Below are 12,327 nucleotides of genomic sequence, written 5' to 3'. Positions count from 1 at the left end.
CTCCCACATTTTAGGATGGCAAGACCGGGAACACAAACATGAGCAAAAAATGGTACAATTAATACAGAAAGTATTACCCCTTTTTCCCATCAACTATTTCCCTTTTTCTTTGATTTTACAGACAAACTAGGACCAACAATAGTAGCCTGACTTTATCAGAAATTTCATCAATATAAAACCAACCAACCTCTTTTGACCTTGTGGGGTTTATTTATTGAATACATGATACTGAGATTGTGCTATGGTAACGCACAACTAAGAAAGATGGTACTATATGATAATTATTTGCAGCATTTATCATAATTCTGCGTTACTATGGTAGAATGTATAATGCAGGTTAAAAAACATGGTATTTCCATGATCCACATCTATCTATACCATGGTAATTCAGGAAGTACAGCGCAGTTGGTAGAGCATGGCTCAGTTGGTAGAGCATGGTGTTTGCAACGCCAGCATGGTGTGTGCAACGCCAGGGTTGTGGGTTCAATTCCCACGGGGGGCCAGTACAAAGAATAAAATAAATGCATGAAATGAAATGTATGCATTCACTACTGTAAGTCGCTCTGGATAAGAGCGTCTGCTAAATGACTAAAATGTCAAATGCATTCGGAAAGTATTTAGACCTCTTCACTTTTTCCACATTTTGTTATGTTACAGCCTTATTCTAAAATGGATTCAATTGTTTTTTTCGTCAGCAATCTACACACAATACCCCATAATGACAAAGCAAAAACAGGTTTAGACATTTTAGCAAATTAATAAAAAATAAAATGTTTAAATGAAATTACATAAGTATTCAGAACCTTTACTCAGTACTTTGTTGAAGCACCTTTGGCATCGATTACAGCTTTGAGTCTTCTTGGGTATGACGCTACAAGCTTGGTAGACCTGTATTTGTGGAGTTTCTCCCATTCTTCTCTGCAGATCCTCTCAAGCTCTGCCAAGTTGGATGGGGAGCGTCGCTGCACAGTTATTTCCAGGTCTCTCCATTTTTCTTTGTTTTTATCAAAGTATTGCTTATGCATATTCAGATGCCTGATTGCATCCAGACTACACTACCGGTCAAAAGTTTTAGAACACAAAACTCAAGGTTATTCTTTATGTTTACTGTTTTCTACATTGTAGAATAATAGTGAAGACAAACTATGAAATAACACATATGGAATCATGTAGTAATCAAAAAAGTGTTTATTTTATATTTGAGATTCTTCAAATAGACACCCTTTGCCTTGATGAGAGCTTTGCGCACTCTTGGCATTCTCTCAACCAGCTTCACCTGGAATGCTTTTCCAACAGTCTTGAAGGAGTTCCCGCTTTTCCTTCACTCTGCGACTCATCCCTAACCATCATAATTGGGTTGAGGTCGGGTGATTGTGGAGGCCAGGTCATCTGATGCAGCACTCCATCACTCTCCTTCTTGGTCAAATAGCCCTTACACAGCCTGGAGGTGTGTTGTGTCATTGTCCTGTTGAAAAACAAATGATAGTCCCACTAAGTGAAAACCAGACGAGATGGTGTAGTGTATATCAAATTCCAAACACAAGCCTGGCAGATCTGAACTTATTGTGAGCACAATACTTTGAATGTTTTATAGACACTGAACAAAAATATAAATGTGACATGTAATGTGTTGGTCCCATGTTTTATGAGCTGAAATAAAAGATCCCAGAAATGTTCCATACGCAAAAATATCATGTTTCTCTAAAATGTTTTGCCCAAATTTGTCTACATCCCTGTTAGTGAGGATTTCTCCTTTGCCAAGATAATCCATCCCCCTGACAGGTGTGGCATAAAAAAGCTGATTAAACAGCACGATCATTACACTGGTGCACCTTGTGCTGGGGACAATAAAAGGCCACTCAAAAATGTGCAGTTTTGTCACACAACCCAATGCCATAGATGTCTCAAGTTTTGAGGGAGCGTGCTGTTGGCATGCTGACTGCAGGAATGTCCACCAGAGCTGTTGCCAGAGAATTTGATGTTAATTTCTCTACCAACGTTGTTTTAGAGAATTTGGCAGTGCGTCTAACCAGCCTTACAACCGCATACCATCTGTATGGCATTGTGTGCGCCAACGGTTTACTGATGTCAACATTGTGAACAAAGTGGCCCATGGTGGTGGTGGGGTTATGGTATGGGCAGGCATATGCTACGGACAATGAACACAATTACATTTTATCAATGGCAATTTGAATGCACAGAGATACTGTGACGAGATCCAGAGGTCCATTGTCGTACCATTCATCCACCGCCATCACGTTTCAGCATGATAATCTACGGCCACATGTCGCAAGGATATGTATACAATTCCCAGAAGCTTAATATCTCCCAGTTCTTCCATGGCCTGCATACTCACCAGACATGTCACCCATTGAGCATGTTAGGGATGCTCTGAATCAACGTGTATGACAGCTACTGACTGGTTTTCTGATCCACGCCCCTACCTTTTTTTTTAAAGGTATTTAGGACCAAACAGATGCATATCTGTATTCCCAGTCATGTAAAATCCATAGAATAGGGCCTAATTGACTGATTTCAATTGACTGATTTCCTTATATGAACTGTAACTCAGTAAAATCTTTGAAATTGTTGCATGTTGCGTTTATGTTGGGTTTGGCCGAGGTAGGCCGTCGTTGTAAATAAGAATTTGTTCTTAACTGACTTGCCTAGTTAAATAAATAAAATTGTTCAGTATAATACAGTCAAGAAATGGAATGGCAAGGCCACAGAATATCACATACGCAGACCACCTCAAGCATGCCCCTAGTAGAGCTGGGGGTGGTGTTTACCCAGTGTTGTAAAGTACCTAAGTAAAAATATTTTTGAAGTACTACTTAAGCAATTTTTTTGCGGCATATGTACTTTACTATTTATATTTTTGACTACTTTTACTTCACCAATATTCCTAAAAAAAATTATGTGATTTTTACTACATATATTTTCCCTGACACCCAACATTTTTAGTTAGATTTTGAATGCTCAGGACAGGAAAATGGTCCCATTCACACACTTATCTATAGAACATCCCTGTCCATATCTACTGCCTCTGATATGATGGACTCACTAAACACAAACGCTTCATTTGTAAATGATGTCTGAGTGTTGGAGTATGCACCTGGCTATCCGTAAGTAAATTAAGTATATTAAAAACCAAATACTTTTAGACTTTTAATCAAGTACTACTTTACTGGATGACTTTCACTTTGAGTCATTTTCGATTTTGGCATCTTTATTTTTACTCAAGTATGACAATTGAGTACTGTTTCCACCACTGTGTTTACCACACCACCACGCCTTCAGCAGGCTTGAAAAGTGGGATTGATCTGTTGGTCTTTGTTTGATCCATTTGTTTCAGTTTTCAGTAGTTAAATCCTTTGACGTATTGTTGATTTAAAAATATATATTTTTCAACAAAAATGCACTGGATTGGTTGAAAGGCAATACTAAACTTACACTGACTGTACAAAACAATAAGCACACCTTCCTAATATTGAGTTGCACCCCCCTTTTGCCCTCAGAACAGCCTCCATTCATCGGGGCATGGACTCTACAAGGTGTCAAAAGTGTTTCACAGGGCTGTTGGCCCATGTTTATACCAATGCTTCCCACAGTTGTGTCAAGTTGGCTGGATGTCCTTTGGGTGGTGGACCATTTTTGATGCACTCGGGGAAACTGTTGTGTGAAAAACCCAGCAGTGTTGAAGTTCTTGACACAAACCGGTGCACCTGGCACCTACTACCATATCATGTTCAAATGCACTTAAATCACCCTCTGAATGGTACATACACAATCCATGTCTCAATTGTCTCATGGCTTAAAAATCCTTCTTTAACCCCCCCCCCCCCCATATCTACACTGATGAAAGTGGATTTAACTGGTAACACTTGGCCAGTCTGTCATAGAACGAGCAGGTGTTCCTAATGTTTTGTACACTCAGTGTATGCCATTGTACATTGAAGCACAGTGGATCTCAAAGCTGTATTGCTGTGATCATAAAACATGAAAACACATACCAAATAAAATTCCTTAGTCATAAAGGCCTACACTGTAGGTATCCTACTGAATTGTATATGTTCCATGTGAAAAGATCCCTCTTACAAGTATTATATGTCCCCATTGTATAAACTGAAGTGTGCGTTGACTTATCCTTATGATTGAAAAACATATTTCTAATATGTGAATTCATAAGGTACACCGGGAAGCATTATTTCATGGCTTGTACATACACAGGTTAGGTTAACAAAAACAAATATAAAAAAAACGCTTAACTCCTCCCTCATTTCCTTATCAACAGTGTGGGACGACTGAACTTTCACCCATGGAGCCTCTGAGGTAGACTAAAAGAACATACGTAGGGTAGAAAATAAAGTAGTTAGTCACATAGCCTAGATGTCAATCTAGAACAGAACGGCTGCATTACAGATGCAGAGGACTGGTGGCTCGGTTAGTAAACATCTCAGGATGAGGAAGAGGACCGGTGACCATGATTCCGAGGAGCAGAAGACTGCGAGAAAAAAAACTTGGGCGTCATCGAGTGCGCAGCCGAGGTGAGTTGGTAGGCTGTGCACCGCACTAGCACTGCGTAAAATGAATCTCCCGTCTAGTCGAGACTAGAGTCTAGACTAGTAAATAGGCCTACAGTTGAAGTCGGAAGTTTACATACACTTAGGTTGGAGTCATTAAAACTCGTTTTTCTACCACTCCACAAATTTCTTGTTAACAAAATATAGTTTTGGCAAGTCGGTTAGGACATCTACTTTGTGCATGACACAGGTAATTTGTCCAACAATTGTTTACAGACAGATTATTTCACTTATAATTCACTGTATCACAATTCCAGTGGGTCAGAAGTTTACATACACTAAGTTGACTGTGCCTTTAAACAGCTTGGAAAATTCCAGAAAATGATGTCATGGCTTTAGAAGCTTCTGATAGGCTAATTGACATCATTTGAGTCAATTGGAGGTGTACCTGTGGATGTATTTCAAGGCCTACCTTCAAACTCACTGCCTCTTTGCTTGACATCATGGGAAAATCAAAAATAAATCAGCCAAGACCTCCACAATGATAGACCTCCACAAGTCTGGTTCATCCTTGGGAGCAATTTCCAAACGCCTGAAGGTACCACGTTCATCTGTACAAACTATAGTATGCAAGTATAAACACCATGAGACCACGCAGCCGTCATACCGCTCAGGAAGGAGATGTGTTCTGTCTCCTAGAGATGAACGTGTTTTGGTGCGAAAAGTGCAAATCATTCCCAGAACAACAGCAAAGGACCTTGTGAAGATGCTGGAGGAAACGGGTACAAAAGTACAGTCGTATGAAAAAGTTTGGGCACCCCTCTGAGGCTGCATAATAATTTACTCTGTCACAGGAAATGATCACAGTGGCATGCCATTCATTTTCTAATAAAAGCTGAGTACTGGGGTATTGTCCAGACAAAGATTTTTAGTGTAGCAATATTAAGTTGTATGAAATTAAATCAGATGTGAAAAATAGGCTATGCAAAAATTTGGGCACCCTTGTCATTCTGTTGATTTGAATACCTGTAACTACTTAGCACTGATTAATTGGAACACACAATTGGTTTGGTGAGCTCATTAAGCCTTGAACTTCATAGACCAGTGCATCCAATCATGAGAAAATGTATTTAAGGTGGCCAATTGCAAGTTGTTGTTCTCTTTGACTCTCCTCTGAAGAGTGGCAACATGGGGGGCCTCAAAACAACTCTCAAATGACCTGAAAACAAAGATTGTTCAACATTATGGTTTAGAGGAAGGCTACAAAAAGCTATCGCAGAGATGTAAGCTGTCAGTGTCCACTGTGAGGAACATAGTGAGGAAATGGAAGACCACAGCCACAGTTCTTGTTAAGGCCAGAAGTGGCAGGCCAAGTAAAATATCGGAGAGGCAAAGGCGAAGGATGGTGAGAACGGTCAAAAACAGCCCACAGACCACCTCCAAAGACCTACAACATCATCTTTCTGCAGATGGTGTAACTGCATCGTTCAACAATTCAGCGCACTTTGCACAAGGAGAAGCTGTATGGGAGAGTGATGCGGAAGAAGCCTTTTCTGCACAAACGCCACAAACAGAGTCGCTTGAGGTATGCAAACGCACATTTGGACAAGCCAGCTTCATTTTGGAATAAGGTGTTGTGGACTGATGAAACAAAGATTGAGATATTTGGTCATAACAAGGGACGTTATGCATGGCAGCAAAAGAACACAGCGTTCCAAGAAAAACACTTGCTACCCACAGTAAAATTTGGTGGGGGTTCCATCATGCTGTGCGGCTGTGTGGCCAGTGCCGGTACTGGGATCTTGTTAAAGTTGAGGGTCGCATGGATTCCACTCAATATCAGCAGATTCTTGGGAATAATGTTGAAGAATCTGTCACAAAGTTGAAGTTACGCCGGGGCTGGATATTTCAACAAGACAACGACCCAAAACGCTGCTCAAAATCTACCCGGGCATTTATGCAGAGGAACAAGTACAATGTTCTGGACTGGCCATCCCAGTCCCCAGACCTGAATATCATTGAGAATCTGTGGGATGATTTGAAGCGGGCTGTCCATGCTCGGCAACCATCAAACCTAACTGAATTGGAGATGTTTTGTAAGGAGGAATGGTCCAAAATACCTTCATCCAGAATCCACACACTCATTAGAGGCTATAGGAAGCATCTAGAGGCTATTATTTTAGCAAAAGGAGGCTCTAGTAAATATTGATGTGATTTTCCTATTGGGGTGCCCAAATTTATGCACCTGTCTAATTTTGTTTTGATGCATATTGCACATTTTCTGTTAATCCAATAAACCTCATTTCACTACTGAAATATTACTGTTTCCATCAGTTATTTGATAGATCAAAATGAAATTGCTGATCCAAACACCCAATAATTTATAAATGGAAATCATGGAAATTGTGAAGGGTGCCCAAACTTTTTCATACGACTATATCTATATCCACAGAACCTGAAAGGCCGCTCAGCAAGGAAGAAGCCACTGCTCCAAAATGGCCATAAAAAAAGCCAGACTACGGTTTGCAAATGCACATGGGGACAAAGATCATACTTTTTAGAGAAATGTCCTCTGGTCTGATGAAACAAAAATAGAACTGTTTGGTCATAATGACCATCATTATGTTTGGAGGAAAAAGGGGGAGACTTTCAAGCCGAAGAACTCCATCCCAACTGTGAAGCACAGGGCTGGCAGCGTCATGTTGTGGGGGTGCTGTGCTGCAGGAGGGACTGGTGCACTTCACAAAATAGATGGCATCATGAGGCTGAAAAATTATGTGGATATATTGAAGCAACATCTCAAGACGTCAGTCAGGAAGTTAAATCTTGGTCGCAAATGGGTCTTCCAAAAGCATACTTCCAAAGTGGGACAACAAAGTCAAGGTATTGGAGTGGCCATCACAAAGCCCTGACCTCAATCCTATAGAAAATATGTGGGCAGAACTGAAAAAGCATGTGCGAGTAAGAAGGCCTACAAACCTGACTCAGTTACACCAGCTCTGTCAGGAGGAATGGGCCAAAATTCATCCAACTTATTGTGGGAAACTTGTGGAAGGCTACCCGAAATATTTGACCCAAGTTAAACAATTTAAAGGCAATGCTACCAAATACTAATTGAGTGCATGTAAACTTCTGACCCACTGGGAATGTGATGAAAGAAAAGCTGAAATAAATTACTCTACTATTATTCTGACATTTCACATTCTTAAAATAAAAGTGGTGAAACTAACTGACCTAAGACAGGGAATTCTTACTAGGATTAAATGTCAGGAATTGTGAAAAACTGAATTTAAATGTATTTGGCTAAAGTGTATGTAAACTTCCGACTTCAACTGTATTATTGGCATAACATGCGCTTCAATGTCAATATCCAGAAAGGTCAGCTGACAGCATGGACCAGTTGTCATTGTAATGTTTCTGCTTTTTCCCCTTGCATTTGGGGAAGTAATGATCCATTTTCTCATTTTCTCTCTCAATTCAATTTACATCTTTTTTTTAATTTAAGGGCTTTTTTGGCATGGGAAACATATGTTAACATTGCCAAAGCAAGTGAAGTAGATCGCTCTCCCTCAGTCGTTCTCTCTGGCTTTCTCTCTGTCTCAGACCTTGCCCCCGTTTGTTGTGGTGGTTCAAAAGAGGTCTCCTGGCCGTATGTGTCATTTATGTTTCTGTGCCTTTCATGATGGCACCGTTTCCTGACATCATAAAGCACCTGGTTTATTCTCACAGAGGTGAGTGTAATCATGAGCATTATCCAAAAATACTGGACAAATTAGGAATAATAACTCAGAGTAATTAGTATATATTCTCACCTTGTTTTTAGTCAGGATCCCATTCTTCATCGACCACAGCCAGCCAGCCGACCTGTCTCTTAACCACACAATGAACATGTACCTTACATCCGAACACGGGATCTCATTGGGAGTATGGTGAGTAGGCTAACGTAAACCCTTTCTCCAGGTTACATTGTGAGTTACGTTTAATGTAGCCTACCTACCTTACATCTGAGGTACATTCACTGCCACTGGACAGTGTAGATTTATAAAGACTGCATTGAACTTTATAGATCAAAGTCAGTATTTAGTCCCTTACCCCTTACACGTGTTGTCCCTGTACAATATCTTCAAGGCACACAGTCCCTGAAAGTCAGTGGAAAGAGGCACAGGGAAAGGACTTGGAATGGTACCAAGATTCTTTGGGAGCTGGAAATCCGATCTTCATTTATCTTCATGGCAATGGAGGCACAAGGTAGCAAGAACAATGGATTGCTACACAATAATATTTCAAATGTTCTCACTTTGAATCTAAAAGTCCACATTATTTCAAACAGGGCAGCAAGTCACCGTGTGGGAGTAATACATGTAAGCGACTGACAACTACAACAAAAGTTACTTCATCATGGTGTGAATGATTAACTGGTGATTGGCCTTTCTACAGCTGCTGAGTGCAATGGATTACCATGTTTTGGCTTTGGACTACAGAGGTTGGTTAAACTTGAATTCTTCTACTAGACGGTTGAAACATGTCATTACACATCCTTGACAACCTGACATTAGCCTCATTTTGTCGTGTGTTATTTCACCTTGCTGTAAAGAGACTGATAACCAACTCCCAATTCCAAATACTGTAGTAAAGTTCACCTTACCCTCTGGGGTTGTTTTGCTTCTGACTGCCCCCTTGTGGTAATTTACAAATCAGTATACAACTGCATCAAGTTTGCCTCAGGCAGACAGACATGACATGATAGGACTATACGTAGTCTAGTATGTTTGCATAGTGAACAACCATTGATATAAGAAACTCTGACAGGTTTCGGGGACTCCACCGGAGAGCCCACTGAAGTTGGTCTAACCACTGACACCCTCTACTTGTACCAGTGGGTAAAAGCCCGCAGTGGGAGCAGTCTGGTGGTATTATGGGGACACTCCCTTGGCACTGGGTGAGTGACCAGGTAGATGGTTCAGTCGGTAGAGAAAAGCGAATGGAAATGATAACTTATGTCAATGCATAGTTGCACACAATTATGCTTTTACTCAAACAATACACAGCAGTCTCTTAAATGAGCAATGCTCAGCTTTCAATTCAAACAAATAACAGTTAAATCATATGACCACGATTCAAATCATGAAGAGCCTAACAGTCAAATAAAATGCACATCTCAGATGTAATTGGCAATTTTCATAAAAGCAAAGGTAGTCAAAAGTAATATTGTGTCTGCATAAGCAGACACAATATTACCTTTAGCTTTATTAAGATTAACTTAAACTTTCCCTGTAATGCCTTTGTCTTACATTCCAGAGATATGTGTATGTCATTCCACTGGTAGGTATCTCATTATTTAAATTATGATTATGTTTAAAAGTAAGCATTGTTCATTCAAGAGACTGGACTATGTTTAACGTTTGATTCAACACTTGTTTCATTTGTTGCTTGTTCCCCTCATACACAATACAGTATTTGTGAGTTTAAGTTAGAGGACCTGTCACTACCACTACTACTACTACTTAATCTACCCCCACTAATGGTGATGATTTAAATACTCAAATCAATGATTAGAAATATTACAGAACATTTTTACAGTTACTCTGATAGAGTATAAGACATGAGCAGTAAATGCCATTTTTCCCCCTCATCTTTGTACAGAGTGGCCACTAATACTGCAGTCAAACTAATGGAACATGGTAGGCCTAAATCCATTCAACTTTCGTATTTCATACCCTCTGGTTAAAGTACAATACACATGATCGGCATAATGACATTCATTTCATGAAAGTTTCTTGTGTGACTCATTATGCAAGCTGACTTGATATATTTACATGCTTAGAATATTTTTGTTTTTATCAGGGATTGTTGTTGATGGTGTGATCATTGAGGGAGCATTCACCAACATTCGACAGAAGGGTGCTCATGATCTGTTTGGCTGGGTAAGATTCACATACCCTCCTTTCCATAGCGATACAGTACATCTTTAAACGCCATGATTTTGTATTCATTAATGTACTAAGCTGCATTTTGTCTTCAGTTTTATTGGAAGTTCCCAGGTTTTGAGTACTTTTTCCTGGACACAAGGGCAGAAAACAATATAATCTTCCCTAATGATGAAAAGTAAGTATTTTTGATTTAGACTTAGGTTCAAATTAAACCAAAACATTTTGTTGTAAATTTGTTTTGGTTCATGCAACTTTTCACCGTACTTGTCATCCCTTATTTTGATATCATAATACAGGTTTGCAATATGCGGTAACAAATCGAATCAAAATAACTGATACACCCACTGCAACCAAATGTGTTTCAGAATTGTTCTGAGAGTTTGAGGTTGACTGTTCATGAAAGTGATGTTTCACCGTGTCTCTACAGCTTGAAGAGGATGAGGAGTCCTCTTCTGATACTTCATGCAGAGGATGACCACATAGTGCCTATCCACATGGCTCAGCAGGTGTGACTTATAGTTTTACTGTAACTAACAATAATTTCTCTATTGTCATCTGTCTATTTTATCACAGGCAACATTTGTGATATATTATCTGTATGGTTTGAATGACAATAGCAAGAAGGGTTCCTGGAAACATGATATACAGTTAAGGAAGGTTCCACCTCTCGTCCTTTGTTGTGTTCCTATCAAGCTGTATGAAATTGCACAGAGCGCCCAAAACTCAGAGAATCGAGTTAAGATGGTACCGTTCGCCAGATCCCTTGGGTACCTTCACAATGGATTGTACAAAGACCCTCACCTGCCCAACATTATTAGGTGAGGAAATCCTGTCAACTCTTCAATTGCAATTTGAAAAAAAGGCAACACCGGTTCTATATCAATGTTTATTCTAACTATAAAACGTACACCTTTTTTCATCCATATCGTTACAGGGAATTTGTACATTCATTGCCCCCCTAATCCAGTGACCTATGCAGAAGAACCTTTGGACATCAATTGTTTCAACATATCTATAGAACTGCAAAACCTAGATGCAGTTTGCACGTGTCTCTTTACCTTATGGCAAATCAGTAGGGTGGACTTCAATCACATGGTCCAATCATTGATCTAATATCAGATAAAAGTTGCATTGCTAGTAATGTAAAGCACTTACTTAGCTGAAAGGACTGAGAACAAAAAGAGAATCTAAGAGGTTCAACTCTGGGTTGAGCACTTACTGAGATGTCCAATGCATTATTATCTAGCTATAGTCTTAGTCTATGTGCAAATTACAGAACTTTTGAGATGGAGGCAATGAATTGGTTTCCTTTCTATGAATTATAAACATGAAAAATTATGATTAATCAATGTTTTAAAGTGTTCAAGCTTTGGTGAATTCTTAGTAGGGATTACAGAAAAGATACTGTTGTAATAGCTTTTCTTTTTGGCAAGTATTACATTACAAATAAAACCTGATCAACGTTCATGAATCGTACATGTTCTTGTTGGATGTTTACATGGCTGGTTACTAGTACGTCTGAGATAAAGACTAAAAGAGACAAATCACTACAGTGGAAGTGATACATACTGTATTTTATGATGTAATGAGATGTACCTAGAAATCCTAGTAGATACACTACCGTTCAAAAGTTTGGGGTCATTTAGAAATGTCCTTGTTTTTGAAAGCATCCCGGAGTCGCCTCTTAACTGTTGACGTTGAGACTGGTGTTTTGTGGGTACTATTTAATGAAGCTGCCCGTTGAGGACTTGTGAGGCGTCTGTTTCTCAAACTAGACACTCTAATGTACTTGTCCTCTTGCTCAGTTGTGCACCGGGGCCTCACACTCCTCTTTCTATTCTGGTTAGAGCCAGTCAGCACTTTTCTGTGAAGGG

At 39.6% G+C, this 12,327-nt stretch overlaps 1 protein-coding gene across 1 annotated transcript; it reads left to right on the top strand.

The window, feature by feature from the left end:
• Positions 1-4,324: 4,324 nt before the first annotated feature.
• On the top strand, positions 4,325-11,920 carry LOC100195485 (abhydrolase domain containing 12, lysophospholipase). The gene is given in 13 exon segments (NM_001140514.1): positions 4,325-4,547; positions 8,127-8,254; positions 8,347-8,452; positions 8,652-8,771; positions 8,854-8,884; positions 8,961-9,006; positions 9,333-9,462; positions 10,167-10,204; positions 10,368-10,447; positions 10,546-10,628; positions 10,881-10,959; positions 11,147-11,271; positions 11,388-11,920. Coding segments are annotated over 13 exon segments (1,119 nt in total). The 5' UTR covers positions 4,325-4,422; the 3' UTR covers positions 11,416-11,920.
• Positions 11,921-12,327: the final 407 nt, after the last annotated feature.

Source organism: Salmo salar, chromosome ssa01 (assembly GCF_905237065.1).
Source record: "Salmo salar chromosome ssa01, Ssal_v3.1, whole genome shotgun sequence".
NCBI lineage: Eukaryota > Metazoa > Chordata > Actinopteri > Salmoniformes > Salmonidae > Salmo > Salmo salar.
The sequence above is the reverse complement of the archived record's forward strand: the minus strand, read 5'-3'. Positions and strand labels throughout refer to the sequence as shown.